The sequence below is a fragment of the Centrocercus urophasianus genome, unplaced genomic scaffold (genome assembly GCF_019232065.1).
Source record: "Centrocercus urophasianus isolate 14NV4802_14NV808 unplaced genomic scaffold, USGS_Curo_1.0 seq_46, whole genome shotgun sequence".
NCBI lineage: Eukaryota > Metazoa > Chordata > Aves > Galliformes > Phasianidae > Centrocercus > Centrocercus urophasianus.
The window spans coordinates 1470793-1491538 of NW_024885044.1; the positions used below are offsets into that span (position 1 = coordinate 1470793).

Consider the following 20746-nt stretch of genomic DNA (forward strand, 5'->3'; position numbering starts at 1 on the left):
CTACTGGTGCTGACATCGGGTGGATTTGCTGGATCAAAAAAATTCTGTGTCATATATGATTATAGGACAGATTTCAATCGAGCTTGGTAAACTATGGGATCTTATCTGTGTCCTGACTAAGAATTAAAACAAAGGTAATACTGCTATGGACAAACAGGGGAGCTGCAACAGAACAGCGGGGCTATGTAAGAAAAGAGGAAAACAAATCACAGGCAAACCTTAACATACTGGTAGTTAAAAATATAATTTTCCAGGAAAATACTTTTCATCCCTGCAATAACAGCAGCAGGTTTCTCAGCTTCACTGAAGAGAACACATCGAGCATGACAGCATCCCAGCATGGATGGTGCAGGGGGAAGTGAAGCCCAGAGCAGGAGGGCTGGATGGAGATGGGATTCAGCATCACATGGGAAAGCGACCTGGGGAAATGACAGCTCTGCTTTTCTGGTGGGAAGGGAGCAGCCACGCTCTGTGCAGCCTGGATAGAAGTGGACAGGGATGCAATTACTCCATGCAAGACTGAGGTAAGCACTGCAGATCTGTGCAGTGTCACTTTGCCCTGCTGTGTCCCACATCAGTTTCAGGAGCGCCACGTGCCAGAGCCACTCAGAACGTAGCTGCAGCATTTATCATGCTGGGAGAAGACTGACACCATTCATGATCTTCACTACTAGATCTGCTCTGCACTCTGCAGTCCAGTTTACGTAACCCTGACTTGCAATCATTCAATTACAGTAAAAGCAATTTGATTTCTCACATGTAAATTATTTTAGCACATGCTGAAACCCATAGAAATGGTGGTAAAGCCCCATGTGAATTCAAGTTTATGCACCATACTTTTTATATATTGCGTATTTGTTAGACTGGAAGATGATGTGAGGATCGTGTTCTCAGTAACCACCACCTCCAGACTGACCTAAAGCTTAAGAATGTGGTCACCTTTCAGATATACATTTATATATGTATATATATATATATATATAACCTGCTAGCCAGTTGGCTTTGGATCTCTTTCTGTATGAAACACATGTTGGTATTTGATTACTCACTATAATAGCATCCATCTGTGAGAAGGGCTGCAGTGCTAATACACACACGAAATCAGTAATCTCATTCTCAATACCAAGAACTGTTTTATCTGCTTTATCTTCTATATTTCCCCGCTGAGAACAGGTTGTGCATAGGGCTCTGGGGCAACTTGCTTGCAGTCCTTCCACTGCGAACACCTCCCCTTTCCACACCTCCCCTTTCTCATTTGAGCTGATCCTTTACACAGCCCAGCGTTGGTTTTTCTGTCTGTTCATCATCTGGCCCAAAGCCAAACCTCCTCGTGGGCCGGATATTAAATCATAAACAGTTCAGGACTAGCGCTGGTAATGGAGGTCGAGTATCAAATGCAACAAGAGGGGGGAAAAAGAGTCAGCGTTGCTCAAATGAGGACATGTCTTACTTGAACAGCTACAACACGGGTGTCAGGGCTGGAAGCATTGTCCCCTGGAGGCAGTTCCTAAGCCTACCTTGTGTCGGGTAATGCACACCGAGAACAGCCAAGCACATGCATACACAGCTGTGTTTTATATCTCCTCGTTCACCACGTTGGGAGGAGCCCAAGCCATCCTTGCATGGCCCAGTTACCAGCTCAGCATGGGATCTCAGCCTGGGATCTCCCAGCAGCAGCACAGCCACACTTTGCCTCTCACCTGCTCGTTTTGCTCTGCGGGCAGCTAACAGCAGGATTGATTGCAACTACAACTGGATTTAAGACGTCTTTTCAAGTATCTGAGATGCTTGCTGGCAATTATGGCAGGATTACTTTCATTGGCTGTAATTCTCATCTCAAATGGAGAACTGAGATCTTACAGAAGTACTCTGATACTTGCCGTTCACTTGTTGGTAGGGCAGAGATCATCTAGATGTGCCAAGACGGAGTAGGCAAAAAGCAATACTTAGGTCAATGGAGTAACCCACAATACACACATTTGATCCTAAAAACAAAAACAACGTCCCCAAAACCAACAGCACTGTTTCTGGTGAACGCTTCAAGTCCATTTCTGAACTCAGCGGCTTTTTCAGCTTGCGTAGGAAATAACACCGCGGTTTTACGGGGAGCACAATAAGGAGAAAAAAAATTCAAAACAAACAAACAAAAGAAGGTTGAAATATGGTAATAGTGTGAGTTTAGAGTGATCATCACAGATCTCACTGTCAAAGAAACAGCATTCTTAAGAAGTTCTTTGAGAAGTTAGAAGCCAAGCACCCCAAACAGAAGCATGCATAACCATGAGCTGCTTGGAACATTCCTGGCAAACACCTAAGAACAAAGATACATCTGTGAACAAAACGCTTAAGGAACACTCTTTGCAAAGCCTTAAATACCGCTTCTATCCTAGAATACAGGCATTTACAAGTCGTTTTGCCAGCAAGCAGTTGTAATTTTAGTACAATGTTTGTTTCCAAGTACTTGAAAGCACCCACTCTCGTGTAACGGACTAGAAATAGTCACTGCCAACTTCACCCTGTCTGCAGAAATCACTGGTTTTTCCTCCCTGAAGCTGGAAGAATGAAGCACAGATTTATCAGAAAGAAAGAAAAAGAATATCCTCTCTAAATTCCTCCACTTCCAACATATGGTTTAGTTTCAGTTTCCTCCAAGCTACAACAATATGCTTTACAGGAGACAAGATGACGAATGCTCGATTTTGGGCTCAGGAGAAGCAAACAACTTTCTCTAGAAGCACATGCTTTGTTTCAAAGTGACATTTGGTGCGAGCCCCGGTGTCCGTGTTGTGTTACATCACTGCAGGTCAACTGCCGGCACCGACACGGGACAAGGCAGGCTGCCCTTAACCCTTCCTGCTCTGCTTCTCCCGGGCACTCTGCACGTTCCTTTTGCACCTCCTCTAAATCGCAATCAAGGCTGGCTACGAGCTTTAAGTTCACGGAGGCCGAGGAAGGGATTAACACGGCAATGGCTTCAAAATACACCAGAGGAGCGTTTAGCACGGCGTGCAGACAGCGGCTTTCCGATGAGCCGTGCCGGGAGCCATCGCACAGCGAGATGCTGCACACAAACCTGGCTCCTGCCTGCAAAGACGCACAGCCCCCTCTCCCCACCGCCAGTGCAAAAAGGCAGGGCTTGCTGCTGCTCTGAGGATTCCCACTACTTCTGGCTATCAGTAAGTTTACATTTTAGCACAGCCATTTACCTTTCACAAAGTATCAACCGGGATCAGAGCTGTTTATGTTTCCAGGTTGAAGTTAAGTGGCTGAATCCACGTTTAAACTTGTAAGTCAGTGAGGTGATTTTGTTACATCACCGACTTACAGGTGCACAACACTCCCAGAACCTTCACAAACGAGCCAAGATACTGCCTCAACTTTCCAAACCAACCGCACCACGAGCTCCAGAAGACCTAACACCAGACAGGCTTGCTTACTAAGGGCCGACATCCCCTTAAGACCCCCCATGAAAGACTGAACACACACCAGGACAGAACAAACCACCCCCCACCCAGCCCATCTGCTCCCATTTGGGAACAGACCACTCCTACCTGGACCCTCTCTGCACTCAGTCCCCTCTCAGGGCAGCTGCCATGCTACCTTTATATTCTTTCCCAATCCCTCTCAAAGAGAGTTTAGCTCCTTTACTGCCACCAGCTGTGCCGGCCCACCCCACGGCAGCAGTTAACCCTTGCAGGACCTGTGTGTCCCACCACCACAGCAGACTATGGGAGATAAGGCCTGGTGTCCCTCATAAGCTTACCAGTAGGATTGATCGGAGGTTAGAGAGTGTGAAAGGGGACCCCAAAAGTTCTTCAAGAACAGTCATTATATTTCTAAAAGCCTTAGTATGGATTTAGTTTACACTGGAATTAAATTTGCATGGCTCGTGTTCCTTTGCTATAGCACAAACAACCACCAAAATGCTTCTGTGCCCAGCATCAGTGAGTTCCCTGGGTACTCAGAGCTGTTTCGCATTTACCTGGGTCTGCTTCAGGATTGGGATTGTGTTGAGGATCTGTGTTCACTGTTCTCCATACTCTGCTGTGGTCATAAGGGAGCCCACTGCTCTGTGTCAAGGTGACGGGGGCAGTGTCAAGTGCTGCATCACCTGATTGCAGTGATGTGATAAGGGAGGAATTTGGACTTCGTACCTTTCCAGTTTAAAAGCAAATTGTTAATGCTTCCTCTGCAGGATTAAGAAAAAGCAAAGAATGTTGATAAGGGATTTGTTTTTCTTCAAAGCTTTTGATAATTTGTTCTCATAAAATAAAATAAAATAAAATAAAATAAAATAAAATAAAATGCAGTGTTGAAGGAATCTGTTCAGTCCTTCAGTCTCTGTCAAGGCGGGTGCAGAATTTCCTGTTTTTGTATTCTCAGAACTGCTAAACTGCTGAAGTTGCCAGTAAAGACCTGGGTGTGTTATCCAGAAGAGGTGGAGCCTTCAGCAAATCCAGCTTCTTCAATGATATTCTCAGATGAGTATAGAGAAATTACAGCTATCCCATCTCTGTGCTCACAAGTGGGCTCGGCCCCCACAGCCACAAATCCTCTGCACTCTAATCCTGGGTGTATTATTGCCATGCTATCCTTTCTCAGTATGAAACCACAGATTTTCTTGCATGCCTTCTCAAAGCCAGCTGTAAATGCTTACAAACACTAGAGCACAAAGGTAGGCACAATGCTGTAAAAGCACAAGGTGCAGGGCTAGCAGTGTGACACGCAGCCACATATACCCACCTGGCAGCAGATTTGTCCATCCCCTGCTCTCAGTGTGAGCACACCTCATTGGTTATCTCTAAAGCACAGCTTTGTCATTAAGGAGCAGAACACAGCTCCTGCTCCCAGCTGGAGAGCTGCTCCAGCTCCACACCATGCTGAGGTGGGATACAGGCCTGGCATGGCCAACAAGTAGACAGCACAGGTGCGAGGTGCTCTCAGGTGTGTTCCTTTCTTTGCCAATCTTCTCCTTGGAAACACAATTCAGCAAGCAGTTTCAGTAAACATGCAACCCATGAGGAACCTCAGAAGATGATTGCACAGGAACCAGACCATTATTATGATATTTTGGGGCATATAAGCATGGCTGAGAAAAGCTATGACAACATGAAAAACATGAGAAGTAATGTACCATGAAACTCAGTGCCCCAGGAGCCTTGTGCTCCGCACGAGTCTCATGCTCAGATGGGCTCCCAGGTGCTGAGCAGCCCAGCATGCAGGCAGTGAGGCTGAGGACACAGGGAGGGTGAGGGGCCCAAGGGCAGCCCTGTGCTGGGCCTGTAGAGCCACAAGGGCTGCTCAGAGCCTCCAGCCTCGCTGCCATGTGCAGGACAGGCTTGGAAAGGGTGGTTTGTTGTTGTTGTTGATGTATTTTGAGAGAGGCTGAGGGTGATGCTTACACCAAACAAGTACTAGCTGCTGAAGTGCAATTATTTATTTTGTGTGTACTGGTAATTAGCGGCTGGTTATGCTTACAATTAATGGGTGGACTGTTTGAAACTGGATATTACATTGTTCTGTGCAGGCTGTGTGCTGTACGAGGCAGTGCAGGGCAGCTTAGCTGGGAATTATCTGTAGAACCCACCTTGAAGTGAAATGAAGTTAGACATCTGGACAGATTCCAGAGAAGAACAATTGAGCTCTGATATACTTACAAAGGAGATGATTTGCTTTCAGGCTATGAAAACCCACAGCACCCGGGCTGCTGCGATGGTGCTCATCTCCACGTGTTTGGACACAGCATGGCCCAGTCCAGCTCAGCCGTGCGCTGCATGCAGGAGGGCAGGCCAGGGGGTAAATGCCTGTCCACTGCAGAGGAGTGCTTCACACACAAAAAGCAGCATTTAAAATCCATTCCCTGGGTTATTTGTATCATCATGAGATCGCGTTTTGCCCTTAAAACTCTTCTGCACGCGTATATCTGAAGCAGTCTGATCTGCTTCAATTCCCCTCAAAAGATCTTATGTACAAAACCGGGGCTGTTTGCTGACAGCGCAGCCTAAATGCAACGCCTTGGTTTGGCCGCTCTTCTCCTTTGTCTTGGATTGCAGTCCTTCCCAAAGCTTTGATTTCCCAACGACCCGTTAAGCTTTACCGGGCCCGAACACAACAGCTGTACTTTCAGGTTTCTTACACAGCGTGTGGAATGCGGAAGCTCGACTTCACTGGGGATGCATCTCCTAAGACTTTAGTTCCTCCTGGGGCTCCCTGTGCTGCTTTGTATTAAGGCTGACTCGCTTCCTCAGAGCTCTCGTTTTCCTGTTGTCAGAGAGGAATCAAACAAAACGGGGAATTTCTCTGCAGGACGCAGTGCCAACAGAACCCTTATTTCATCTGCAATAACAGCTCCGTGGCACCGCGGCACCCGCGGCCAAACTTGCTGTTTTTCTTGTTTTTCTGCCAAGAGGATTTCCTGATTCCTGACGTTAACCCCACCGCCAAGGCACAGGGACAGAGCTCATCTCACAGCCCTCGCTGCCTCAGGAGGACAGAATGGCAGTCAGTGCAGTTCTGCTCCTTGAAGCACAGACCAGCAGAGAGCTATCTTACACAGATCTATCCGTAATATAATAACAGTTATACTATCTGTAATGCAGTAATAATAATGTATGGTGCCCATAATACGATTAATTAGCTTGTGGGTTGGTTTTTTTTTCCATTTGAAAATAGATTAAGTGCTGTTCTAACACAGAGCCAATTGCGTGGGGCTTGAAGTCACTGTTACAGCATGATAGCTTATTCTGTTTTTCTGATGGCATTCACTGTGCTGACATCTAGCTCTCTCATACACACATGTAACCATGCTGACTGTCACACCATAGCCTTGCATTCACTGATTTGACTAAAACTCTGTGCTCCTGTGGCACAGACAAAGCCTAAAACCTTTTTGTTTTGTTGCAGTGTTGGATTTAACAATCCCAGTTCTTCCCTCTTGATGCCATAAAAGGAGACCCAGGTCTCATGCAGCAGTAGAAGTACTCTGTTATGAATCAGGTTTGAAATCTGTAAGCAGTCGCTGTTGGGTGATATCTGCATATGTTAAAAGCCCACGGAGCCTGGGAGCAGAACAGAAAGTGCTACTGTAACTAAAAGGCCTTTTGTCTCTGCTTTCTGCACCCAGAAGCAAGTTTTGGTGGTCTGCATCAAGCCCACAGGGCAGTGCAGAAATATTGTCCATCTCCAGTGATTCCTACGATGAAAAATGACTCTCTTACCTCGCTCTTCTTTGGCTCATCTCTAGTTAGAAATGTAGTTCCACAGACCTTACAGAATTCACATTTGGTTGCCTGTCGTAATCCTTTCTCAAATAACGACAGCTATTCACTTCACAGGCAGGACTTCAACGTGTTGATTTATACCTAAAGGTCACATCAGTCATCTGGGAACAGGGATGTAAATAAAGAATTTTGTCTCCAGATTAAAGCAGCTTTTAATTTTTTTGAAAGGATTAGTATTCGTTTATTTAATCGTAAGGAGCCAATAGCGTACAGTACTGCATCTTTCAGACACAAATGTGCCTTAAAGCATCAGGCTTATGGCTCCTTGTTTGAGCGAGCCCAGGGTTGAATAAAGGCACCAACACCTCTGTTTTCTGCAAAATTTATTAACACAGTTATTACAGGAGCCTCGTGAAGCAGGGAGCTGCCTGGGCAGCTTTGATTTTATTAGGATTAATTACAAGTACGAATATAAACAAATATCGGAAGCAGCTAAGTATTTCTTCCTATCATCTGCCGAACATTAGGAGCAGGATCGAGGCGCAGCCTGGCGTTAGGGCAGCGTGGGGACGCGGCTGCCCCCGTGTGTTCCCATTAGGACCTCAAACAGCTTTAAATCTGTTATCCTGCCTCGCCAAGGCAGGAGGGAAGTTGCCTCAATCACGGAAAACCTTTGCGTTTTAGCTTTGTAATTTACATTAATAACCAAGACGAAGCGTAACTTTAGAGCCGCTGATTCTATCGGACTGCAGGCTTGTGGCTAATTTCAGCTATAGAAAACCACGAAAGGTGACTTGGTTGTTTTTACATTGAAGTATAACGTTTATCAGAGGGGATTTTCTTTTCCTGGCTAATTTAAAGCTCTCTAAAGCTGAGGATTTGTTGCTCACACCCTGCTGCACAAACTGCATTCCTTTGTCACGTGCACTTTTTCTGCTATTTATTTAATTCACTGCCGCTTTCTTACCTTACATTCCCCACCTTCCACAGACTAAAAATCACCCACATGACCTTTCTTTAAATATGCTACTACACACTCTTGATGATCTTTACATTTTCTTTCTAACATCTAAAGAACAAACCCTGCAAATGATACACCTTACATGATACTCCGGCGTTTGCTCGAGCCTCGGGCATTTGATGACAGCCACGTAAAGGAAAATAATGAGTCAGCTCTGGTGCAGGTGAGCTCACAGGGAGCTGCCCATCCTCCCACAGCCAAGTGCATTCATTACTTGGATTTCCCAGCAGGAAGGATAGAGACCGGATCTGTTTGCACTTCAGCATCAGACATCCTTTTGGAACCCTGTGGAATAAGATACAGAAATGTGTAAACTTTTTTTAGTTGGCATTTCAGAACAGTTAGGTCAGGGACTACATGTTAGAGCTTCCCTAGTAGACATCACCCACTTGTTCTCATTCCTGCTCTTTGCTTTTCCTAATTGGCCCCTCACTTAGTTTACATTAATATATGAACACATCCTGACAGTCCCAGACCAACACAGCCTGTGAGTTTGCTTAACTTATTATTTTAATGTATTTCTAATATAATTTTCCCATAAAAAGTGATTGTGCTTATGAAGTGGACCAACATACCAGAGACATGTTGCTGCTTACTTTCAGTATTACAGTTTTGGCCAATTCTCACTAAAATATCTCTGGCCTACATGGTTTATTGAAGCCATGCTGGGAGCTTCTCAAGCATGATTAATAGTGTATTATAGCCAGCCTTGGTCTGCTCTGAGTTAAAGGAGCATTAAATACTTTCATGCACGACAGAAATTTGACAATGTTAGAGTGATAAAACTTTTCTACACGACACATATAATTCCAGGTCTGGAACCAGTTCAAGACACTAATCCAGTTTAGGTTGAAGAAGTGCACAGATCCAGCTTGCCAACTAAATTTTTGGCTAATAATTAATAGAAACTTGGCTCTAGTTTAAGGTACCTTGACCTGATTTTGCTGGCCTTGAAGCCATTGAATCTCAAGAACACAGCAGCAAAATGGATCCACAAACATTAAGAGACGGCTGTTAACAGTGTGTATGGATGCCAGTTCTGTTTGTAGCCCCATGCCTAAATCATTGCAGGCTGAGCAGAAAAACACAGTGACAGTGCTAAATGGGCTGTGTGCTTTCCCTACAATCTGAACTGTGCAGAATCATACGTGAAATGTCCTTTCACACAGCATGCTTCATACTGGGAGCCTGACTCATCACTTCGAGACACCATGGGACTATTCTGTGTCACATGGGGAGAGAAAGACCTCAACTTCCTCATTCCTTTCAAAGAAATAAGATCAGTGTTTTTTTATAGTGATTAGACTTCACTGCACTGATATCCCTTTTCACCTTTGTAAATCTAAGTATAAAGAGGAGCGGACAGCAATTGTAATGGACTGAAAACATCTCCTGCCTGAACGTAACTGCAGTCCTGTGCTGGGGTGGGTGGGTGAAACACCATTGCTTGCTTCCAGTTACATCATTTTGAAGATGCTAGAACAGAATGATTATTGTTTTGTCACTTATGTGCAGCAACAAATAAAAGACATTTTAAAAAATAACAGGCTGTAATGTCTGTCACACAGTGCCAAATGTCATTTGTTTGGTGAACACGACTTGTTTGCATCATTAGGGTTTGTCCAGCAATCCTAAAAACCTCCTCAAGTTAGATTTCCTCCTCTATAAGACTCACTTTGAGCTGCAGTTATTCCGTCCAACGCATGAAGATACTGAACATTTCTATGCTGATCTACAAAATAAGATGATACCATTTGCCATCCTTCCTGTAAATGATGCAGATTGGGTGGAGGAAGGAGTAGGGGAGGTAAAGGTCATTTCAGATAATCCCCGTTTTGACTCATTTAGCACATTTGCAGAAGTATCTCAAGTTATTTGCCAATACTGGTCTCCCTGCTGCACCCATTTTCAAGGTGATTGCTGAGTAAAGCAGGAAGCAGTGAGGGAGAGGGCTGATGATTCTTGTTAAACTGGAATTTCCAAGCACCGCATAAAATAAAGAACTTTGTTCCTGCCCTTTTAATGGCCAAATTCCAGCTCTGCCATCAGAGACTTAAGCACAGGTATTGCTGCCTGTGTCTCGCTCTCCATTACTCTGCACGGCCCTTTTCAGTGCAGTGAAAGTTGTCTGCATTTGTGACAGCTTGGCTGGAACACACTTTGGGCAGAACGCCTCCAAGTGCACACCCAGCAATGTCACAGTGCTGGAGGGGTTTTTTGATCAGAAGTTCGTGTCAGATCTGAATAGGTCAGAACGTTTCCCATGTGCTGAGCACTCCCAGCTCCTGACAGTGTCAGTATGAGTTATGCCAGCTCAGAAAATGATGTAATTATTTGTTCTTTTATTATCAAATCTAACTTTTCTGAATGTCTTCGTATTTCATGTAGCTTAGAAATTCATCTCTTTAGCCATAAGAGCAGATATTACACTTGCAGTCTGTGCCAAAATCACGCAGCCAGGCCATGGTATTGTTTGCCTGCATAAGTGGCTTCATTTGGATTAAAAATTTCAGTATTTTTCAGCCCAAGTGGGAGCAGATGTTTGAACTGAAGCTTCTCCATCAGCTGCATTCCTGGACTATGACATCCTCTCACTCTTTGCCCTTCCCCAGAGGACTCAGTGCATTGAGGAGAAAGTGGTGTTAAAATAGCTGCAATGGAAATAGCTTGCCAGAGTTCAGGAGGAGCTCCATGGCCGTGGGTTACGCAAGCCAGGCCTCCTGGATCTCTTTCTTAGTGTGTCCTGCTTCTTTTCCATCAGCACAAAGCTTAGTATTTTTTCTGAGTTGTTACCAGAGATCTGCACCATTATCTGAAAAAGAAATTTCTGGCATTGGTTTGTGTCTAATCTAATGCTATCAGATTAATGAGTCTTCCTTCCTGGGATTGTGCCAAGAAAAAAAGATTTCTCCTTTTGATTTCACTGGGTCCCAAGATGAATGAAACCAGTGCAAGTTGGTAGGTACTCCAAGTTCCAGAGCTCCAGAATTTCCTTGCTCCCATTAAATATATAGGAACATCCCAGGGATTCTTGCAGATCAGGATTTTACCCTGAACTGTGTGTATGTGGGGGGGGAGGGAGGGGAGAAAAGCAGAAAACAGAAGTGGCTGAACTGTCCTACTGCCAATCATATTGCCAAATGACATTTTCTTTTGTTCTTAATCCCCCTCCCAATATTTACTATTTTGGTAACTCAAATAGCCTTCGCTGGGATACAGAGTAATTCAGTGAAACGCGTGGAAATTAAACGCTTCTTATGATGTGGAAAAAAATGTCTGCCTCAGAATGAGTCACACTGGTCTGCATGGCAGCCTGACTGCATAACCCCAAGTCCTAATGGGGCTCATTTTCAGACCCATGCTACCATTTCACTCTGTACTGCTTGACATTTCTTTCAGACCTGGAGGGTTTCTTGTCTGTCCTTTTCTTTTGTGACACTCTCAGAAGCAAAGTAGGGAAGAAGGGATAAAAGCTGACCATCTCTCAAGAGGAACCAGATTCACTAGGAATCATGGCAGGTAACGTTCAATCAGTTCACATTCTTTGCACCACTTGGACTTTGTGATGAAGCTCAGGTTACAAGTTTTCCAAAGGATGCTAAAAGTGATCCTGTAACTCTAGACTCATTGTGGCAATGTGAGGAAAGATGCAAAACGCTTCCTTTCAGATCTATCAAAAGTAATGGAAATCTGCACTCTTGCAGAGAGGCTCCAGAGGCAGTTCCATGTCTAACCTGCACCCTGAATGCAAACAGGAGAAAAAGAAATCCATGCATTTAGTGCTCTGAGGAAACATTTATCGCATGAGCAATAGCAAGCCTTGCAGAAACTCAGACTTTTCGTGTCCTGAATGCTTTCATACCTACATTTAAGGTTTCAGTGAAAGGGAGCATATCAATTTTACAGTACATTTTGACAAAAAGAGAAAAAATAGCACGTGTAATTTTTCATTTGCTGATCTGTGGTTGATTACTAATTCTTGGAGCTTATCTTGTGATATCTGTGCTGGTTTCCAACCAGCAAGAGGAATGCTTTGATTTTCTCTTGGTGTTTGGACCACTGCTCCTTGCAGTGGCACCATCTGCTCCAGAGCAGCAACTGAGCTACCAGTGTGGAGGCAGCATGCCTTGGCAAACTGACACCACCCTCACTTTTCCTTCATGTATACACCATAATTTGTAGGTGGTTCAGCATCAGCTACAGGAGCAGGTGAATCATCCCCATGGCCAAGGCATGAACCTGTGAAGCAGGGGTGTGGGAGCAATTATGGCTGTCCCACAGTGCACTGTACCTGTAAATCACCACCCTAAGGCCCAAGTTTCCTTGCCTTTGACCAACACATTGCATTTTAGCTCTAATCCTGCAAGCTGTCTGCAACATGACGCTCCTGACATGGACGCACTGCGCATCAGAGCACAAATCTCACAGGGTTAACAGCTTGCAGGTTGGGAGTTAAAACTAGTTTAAGAAATAACTTATAAAGATAGGATCAACAGAACGTACAAGGCCTTTAAAAAACCCTCCAAATGACTGCCTCTTCTCCATCCTCTTGAAGGAGGTGGGGTCCTTGGCAGCATCCCCTCCGCTCTGGATGGAGTCGGTCTCAGCTGCGTGCTGCTCCCTGCAGTCTGGCTGCTCCCTGGTTTCCTGCTTGCTGCCCTTCTGCTTGCTCAGCTCCGCTGGCGGCTTCTTGTCTTTGGAACTCTCCTTACTTTTTTGGCCCACTGGTTCACTTTCAGCTGTTGCCACTGGCCTCTCTGTGGAGTTTAACGTCTAAAGCAGTTTCAAACAATGGTTATTTTTAGTGGGAAAAGTAAACATTTTGGAAAGCGATCCGTAAGTATGTTTAAACATGAAAGGCCACCTGGCAGGGAGAAATCCTGCTAGCCAACAGGTGTCCATTTCCAGAGCTCGAGAGTGACTCCTGCAGCCTCGACTCATGGAAGTAAGAACTCCCAGGAGCTGACTGACCTGAGCAAAGATGGCAACGTCGGGCCATCACCGTCCAGCCTTACTGACAGGTTTGTGGATGCTCCAGCTGCACTGGGAGTCAGGGCTCACACACACAGATGCTCAGAGCACCTCTACAAAACTGCAACACTGCATCAGAAACTAAAAATTGGGCACGGCTATGAAAAACCACATAGAAAATGCCACCCACAAGTGCAAAAGAAGAGATGGTAATATCCCAAAGACAGCAATGTCGGTGCACTTATTTATAGCGAAGGCAAAGATTTTGAAACTCAGAAAAGTACAGGATGTGCTTGAAGTTGACAGGAAAATAGGTGGATCTGGCAAACAAATAGCAGGAGAATGAAGTTGTCACTGTTTTCACAGTAGCAAATGACTAGATAGGTTTTTCTCTTATGCAAAAAAAATCTTATTAAACTATTAAAACGTTGAGATAATTAAACACACGAGTTTGCCATGTTGAAAAGTTGGAAATCTTAGATCTGCACAGCTCACAGCTTAAAATACGTCACTTTTCCAGCTCTGGGGATTTTACTGTTACTCTTTTAATGGCTGATGTTCTTCTAAAGACCTGGAGTCATATGCTTACAGGACAAGCTTAGCTTCCATTTAAAACAAGTGCATTTTTGGACATCATGGCTTCAAAGAAAAACCTGAAAGGAGGAACTCTCAAGAAATAGAATGCAAATATGCCTCTCAAATCTATTTTAAAAATAATAATAATAAAAAAATCAACCCCTAGGTTACTCTAATTTTGGGCAAACAAGAATGGGAAGCAGTAGCAATACTACTGGCTCTTTTCACTTGGTTCTCCATTCTTCCAAACCTTATCTTAAAACAAAAACAACCACTGACTGCGTGTCATAGGATCTGTAGTGCCGCATTTAATACATTCAGCCTTGACCATTTAGCTTAAGTCCTCAACAAAATGTGCTTGGATTTAACTGTTTCCCTTTCCCAAAGGCAGACACGTGTGGGTACATATTTGCTCACAGCTGGATTTGTCTGCTTTTAGACTTGAAGTTAGCCTTTGCTCTTGTTCCTCAGGACGTGTGAAGCCAGCACAAGAAATCCAGAGGTGCAGCCCTGTGACCCACAGCCACATGGGCCATGAATAGGCACCATCTGAATTGCAGCAGTTGATGAAAGCAAATTCAAGCAGCTCAGAATTTAAGGGAACAGCGAGGTGAGCTGCACTGACACCACCTGCACCTCCATCTCCTCACTGGAGGAGAGTCCTGCTTGGATTTACAGCAAGGACCCAAGTGATGCACGAAGCTCTCCCAGCACAAGGACAAGCAAGGCTCCATAAACTCCAGTTTAATACTGTCTTTCATTCTGACCCATTTTGACTATCAAACAGGAACACACAGTTGCTGGCTCCATCAGTTAGTCTTACAAGAGCCTTCTTATTTACCTTCGCTTGCTTTTGAAACGTTTCACTTCAGTGCAATTGCAGATGTGCACATCCAGTTCAAAAATAACCACAGCACCCAAAATACACCTCTGAGATGGATGTATCAGAGTTCAAAGGTGGCAGAACAACTTCCAGCCCCTGCCAACACCCCGTGAGGTCTGTGGGTTTATTCTGTGTAAAATTAGAGCTGATTCTTCCTCACCGCACATTTCATTGTGTCGGCTCCTGAGAGTTGAAGTACTGCAGCCCAATGCAAATTGGATGCAACAGGGCTATTTCTGTGAGCAGGTCTGGGCCTTTGATGTTTGTGAAAAAAAAAAAAAGAAAAACACCCAAACACTAAAAAAATATTCACAACATATTTTCCAGGCAAAATAAGAAAAAAATATTCAATCAGATAATCTCTTTGAGGTGTTTCATATTAACCTTGAAAGGCAGGAAATTGGCATATTTTATATTGACAGGAGCAGCTCAGGAAATACAAAGTGAAACCTATGAATAATGAAACATGCTAATGTCTCTTATTCTACAGGCTGATCTGCACCTGACAGATTGCTTTTGCTCTCTCAGCTTCAAGAGTGCCACTGAAAGGAAAAAAAAAGAGATTAACGGACAGTGGTTTCCCCATGGTGCTGCAGGAGGCCGTAATCCAAGGCTGCATTTTAAACGTGAAAGAAATACACCATAAATTTCAGCAGACATTGGGTGAGTGCTGTAATGCATTTTGGTGGGGCACAGAACGGCAGTGAGGAAAAGAGAAGAATCACAGCATTCCAGAAACACTGTGGCAAAATGTGAGGAGATTATTGGGCAGAAATCCTAAAAAAAGGAGGAAGTCAGCAGCAGAGGCAGTCCTCCTTGTGCACAACGCTGCCTTGACTTCTGGGAGCACGAAGAAGAAAGGCAGCAGAACAAAGAAGTTGTTCAAAAAAATTTAAACTGGATGCGAATTGAAGTAAGGAAATACTAAAGAACATAATGAAAAATAAAATAATGAAATGCTAAAGAACAGATCCAGGACTGTAGCTTTTAGCCACGGGGGGTGATTATGCTGGATGTCCTGATGCTGTGACTCTCAGAAAAGGTAACAGCATTTCCACGTCCAATTAAAATACAGGGTTTTTTTTGGAAGCATTTTTAAATCTACAGAGCATATAATCTGAAGTTCATATTTCAACTCTCAGTTGAAATGATACGACACAATAAAACAAAAAAAAAACAAAAATGACAAAATATCTGCTGTGACTGTCTGTAAATTGCAGTGAGCAGTTCTCATTCTCTCTTTTTTCCCCTCTTCTATGGGAGCTCCCCCCTAAACAATCCTTTCCTCTGCAATATAAATCAGCAAAGTCAAAATCATCCTATCTGTCTGCATTTAGCTTTGGTGGCTAAACCAAGGTACGTGCAGAACATAACTAACAGGAGAGAGAAGAAATGAAACTTTAACTATTGTAACTAAAGACAACAAAAATCCCATGATTTCTAACCTGGCAGCGGCCTTTGAACACTTGTTTAATGGTATAGAGGGATATCATACAGAGAGAAGGAAAGAAATAAGGGAATAAGGCAAAACAAGAAAGTTGGTGAGCACGCAGCACTGCTGTGCCAGTCGCTGCCACACGACAGAAGCTAAGGATGGCAGTAGGTGAAAGCAACCCTCCACCAACAGAGGAAAGCTGTGGGCACTTACTTGGTGCTCGGGGCTGGGGGCAATCTCCTCTGCCGGGGGGGTCGGCCCTCCGCTGCCCCTGCCTGACTGAAACAACACAGCGTTACCGCGCTTCTGACCCCGCTCTGCTCCGCAGCAGTCAGTGACATGAAACATGGATGTGGAACAGTGCCAGGTTTGGTTTAAGGGCATTTGACACTTCCAGGATCCCTACCAATGTTTTTTAAATAGCCACAGTTCAGATGTAGATTTTTGCTGGTTCTGTTCTATGTGCTGCGATTGCCTTTTACAGGGCAATTTTCCCATGAAGCAGTAAGAAATTCCAGTGTGGTCTCAGTGGACCAGAGATCTTGGCCAGTAAACAAGGCAGTGCTATCAACCTGCCCTGTGGTGTTCTAGGAAAGGGATTCTGCTTGCTTTCCAGAGGCAAACCTGTCTTTGAACGTCGAGAGCGACTTCCTTTCTCCTGAGCCGTCACACTAACTGCATACTCCTTGAATAATTAAAACCCACTTGGCTTTACAGATACATTTTTATACATATTTTTTCCAATCAGAATTCATTTTCCCAATTTCTGCCTGTCAGTTTATGCCCTCTCTCTGTATACATCTGCCTAACAGCCCCTCTGGCTGCCCACCTTCCCATCCCAGTGCAGCACAGCGGGCTGCCAGGCTGCAACACATGCAGCTCACTCACAGCATCTGAAGTATTTATGACAGAGAAAAACACTGCTTGACAAAACGAGCTCAAGGAGTTAACAGTACAGGATTTTTGATCACTAAAGTTCAGTTACAATTAGTAATACAAAGGAACTGTATGCACATGTTTAATTAAAAAGCATGTTGGAGGGTTCAGCGTGGTGTTCCCTGCAGTACCACATAAGCTACGGAGTTTAGCAGCAAAGCATAAACTCCAGAATTTCAACATGCCCAAATTCAAATGTCATTTTTCATTGCCTATGCTCACTGAAAACAATGAAAGGGTGTGACTTTTGCTCTAAAGGTACAACAGGACGATTTGTGGTTTTATGCAGCTTACAGATTTGTTACTTGAAACACATTAACTGCTCGATCCTATGTGTGCTGTTATTGCAAGGGCTTGTTTCAGACTCTGATTTTCCTATGAAGCCACAGAAAAATCAGTATGTAGCAGCAGCAGCATGAGAGAAACTGCTCTGTGAACTGCTCCACAGCAATTAATTAATTGTCACAGACCGTGGCAGAAATATCCCTTCTGGACCGAGCCTCTGCTCAGCCCTTTGCACATTTATGCTCATGAATCTTTATCTGTGGTAGAAATGGGGGAGAGGAGGCACCGTGGGCTGCCCTCACACTACAGCACAGAAACTCAGTCCCAGAGTGCATGAAGATGAATGGAGGTAAGGTTTAGTTTGCAGTTCTGTGTCAGCAAGCCTTTAAGTGCCTTCAGAAATATTTACTAACTTTAAGAAAGCTTATAGTATAATGGCAACCTCCCCTTCTTTTTAAATCTATTTTTAAGTAAAAAAAGCTTTAGCTGGCCTTAGATCATCTTCCTCAATTCACACCAAAAAAGCACAAATAATCGCACAAACATCTTGCAAACTTTGCCTGGACAAAGTCTTCTCTCAACCACACTGAAATTTGGACTTCATGACCCAAGGACGTCTCTGCAGAGCACTGCTGACTCCCTGTTCCCACTTCTGGTTGTTTAGGATTGCTGGAAACTTCCTGAAATACTTTCTGCTTCCAGCAGCAATAAGGCTGGATCATCACGTCTTCAGATGGGAGCAGGTTGTGACAAGCAATAAACTTGCCACATTTTTGTAAATAATACGGGAAAACTAGGATGAGACAACTTGATTCAGGCTACAATTAATTACATAGATATTTATATGGGGCAGCAGGCTAGCACAGCTGCTGCAGAATAACCCCTACCACTGCAGATACCATTTGGAAAATGTTGTTAGTTACTTACTCTGCCTCAGAGCATCTTTGTTAGCCCAGGAACAGGTTATTTTATTTACAGACCACACTCACTGCACTTTCAGACCACCTGTTTTGCTCAGCATCTTCCTGGCTAAGGACAAGGACTTTCAGTCCCAGTTTACAGTTAGCAATCCTGCTCATTTGGATTAAAGAATGTTATTTTATGTTCTCTTACCTCCACAAGAGATATTTTGAAATGATTTCTCTTACTTAAACTTGCATTCCTGTATATAAACACGAAGAAAATGGGAACTTTAAAGGCTCAAATCATCTGATGTGGTCTAGATCCAAAGGGACTCTTGGACTGCTCACCACTCCTCATTGCTTCCACAGGGCATATGGGGGAATGGCTCACATGTCACCATTGCCACTGAAACACCTGGAGTGGGTTAGGCTTATCCCACTCTGCACGTAGTAAGACAGCTATTTGATTTGATTAATGAGAAATGACTGGCTTCCAATTAGCAGCCCTGGATTTTGTATTTGTGTAGACATGGCCCATTTAGATAACACAACAGGGGGATTTGACATCAGAACATATCCTTAGTGGGGCTGTTACACAGCACAAAGCTGCATGACAGCTACATGGCTTGGATTCTGTGCAACATCATGGCAGTTATCCAGCAATCCAAAAGTTATTCAAAGGAAACTGCTTGGGACGCACATCAAAGGGCAAAAATTATATTCAGTATTCAGGATCTGCTTGGAAATTGATGGCCAAAAGTAGAGTAGATGAATATGAAGTGCTCCAAAAAGCCACAAAACCACTTGTCTGAAGGTCTGCCTACATTCTACTTCTGTCTGTCTGGGCCAAACTGTGGATTAACCCTCTGCTCTTTGAACACAGCTGTTTTTTTCCATAGTGACTAAGATGGGTGTGGAACATAGCTTTATTTTCAAACAGTGCTTTTTCTTTCTTGGTAGGGTTATATGGCTTGAAGTCATAGTTGTCGCAGACTTCAGTGTTGGATGCATATTCCTTATTCCTAACAGACAAATTATTAAAGTGCCCTTTGCAACCAAAGGCCTGTTGGGTTTACAGTACCTTGGCTGATCCTACAAATCATGGTTTAGATACTCAGATCCACCAGACGGGCTGTGTAGCAAAGTAACACCAGAAGAAAAAAGTAAAGGCACCTACCATGGGTTGGGCTGAAGCTATCAAAAACAGTAAAGCCATAAACATTGCCAAACTCAGGGGATGGGTGGGGAGAGATTTGGAGTGTTGCTTTTGCATCCTAGGGTCTGACTCGTTAATTTCAATCTTTGGCAATGTGACAATTCATAGCTGCGATCATGTGGAAAACGTGGGCTATTGCATGGCATTATAAGAAAGGAAAAAAAACCACCTCATTTTTTGATGTCTAAACTACTCTGACACCCACACCATGTAGGTGCTTGAAAATAAAACAGCACTGACTAAAAGTTAAATTCTTTCATATAAATGGGCAAAGCTTGCCAAAATAGATCAATTGCGGTATAAAAATCCTCAGGTCTGCAACAGCAACAATTCATTTAATCAGAAAAGTTATTTCTGGACTGGGATGACTTTGCTCTCTGGACACCACTCCAGAACCTTTGGAGGAACCCTGCTATCTGCACAGAGACTCCTCAGCTCTCCACGCCTATCACTGCACACCAACAGCTGCCACTTCATCACCTCACTGCTTTCCTTCTCCCCTCCAGTTCTCTTCTGGGAAAGAGGATGAGACTCTGTGCCTTTATTTCACCTATTTCGTAACATCTTCGAAGCAGCAGCTCTGCCTTTGCGTGTGGAGTGCAGCTAACGGAGCTGCATTGAAGGCTCGTGCCGCAGCGGGAGGCAGGGCCGGCCGGCAGCACGGGGACGTTCCACGCCGCGCCGCCAGGGGGCGCTGCAGTACGCGCCTGAGCCCTGCGTCGGACGCAGAGGCTCGCTTGCAGTTCGCCGCGCTCTGCTTACCAGCTTAAAAAACTTCCTCAGGTTTGCTTTGGGGGTTTTGCTTTCTTCTCTTCTAGGTTTCACCTCCAGCACTTCTGGGCTCCTCTCATCTTTGTCGGGAGTCACAGCTTCTAGAGATGTGTCTGCTTTCTCACTGTGAGCAAACTCTGCTTCTTCCGATGCGTTCTAGGGATTGTTTTGAGAAGACATTGAGAATGCAGGAAAAAAATAAATACAGACTAATCAGTGAGTAATCAGTAATTTTGGATTTACAAAACAAAGAGAAAGTTACGAAGTAGCCAGTGGTTGTATTTGTTCCTAAACAGTAATTTGTCTTCAGCTGCAGTTTAAAGAGAAAATTTAAATGGAATTACTTGCAGGAGGATGCAGTATGAGCAGGTGACCCTTGCTATAACCAGTAAAAATGAGCAGTGCCAGACCCAGGTGGTCACATATGGAAGCAGGAATATGATCACAGAATCACAGAATCACAGAATCACAGAATCACCCGGGTTGGAAGGGACCTCAAGGATCATGTAGTTCCAACCCCCCTGCCTAGC

At 44.2% G+C, this 20746-nt stretch overlaps 1 protein-coding gene across 3 annotated transcripts in view; it reads right to left on the reverse strand.

Annotated features, from left to right (window-relative positions):
• Window positions 1–7588: 7588 nt before the first annotated feature.
• The window catches only part of BCAS1 (brain enriched myelin associated protein 1), a 42427-nt gene continuing 29269 nt past the window's right edge, over window positions 7589–20746 (reverse strand). For all 3 annotated transcript variants that reach the window (XM_042834447.1, XM_042834445.1, XM_042834446.1), the window contains 4 exons: window positions 20208–20372; window positions 16320–16385; window positions 12745–13014; window positions 7589–8526 (listed from right to left, as the gene is read on the reverse strand). In XM_042834447.1, coding sequence (XP_042690381.1) covers window positions 8452–8526; window positions 12745–13014; window positions 16320–16385; window positions 20208–20372 — 576 coding nt within the window. In that variant the 3' untranslated portion in view covers window positions 7589–8451. The remainder of the gene's footprint in view (window positions 8527–12744; window positions 13015–16319; window positions 16386–20207; window positions 20373–20746) is intronic.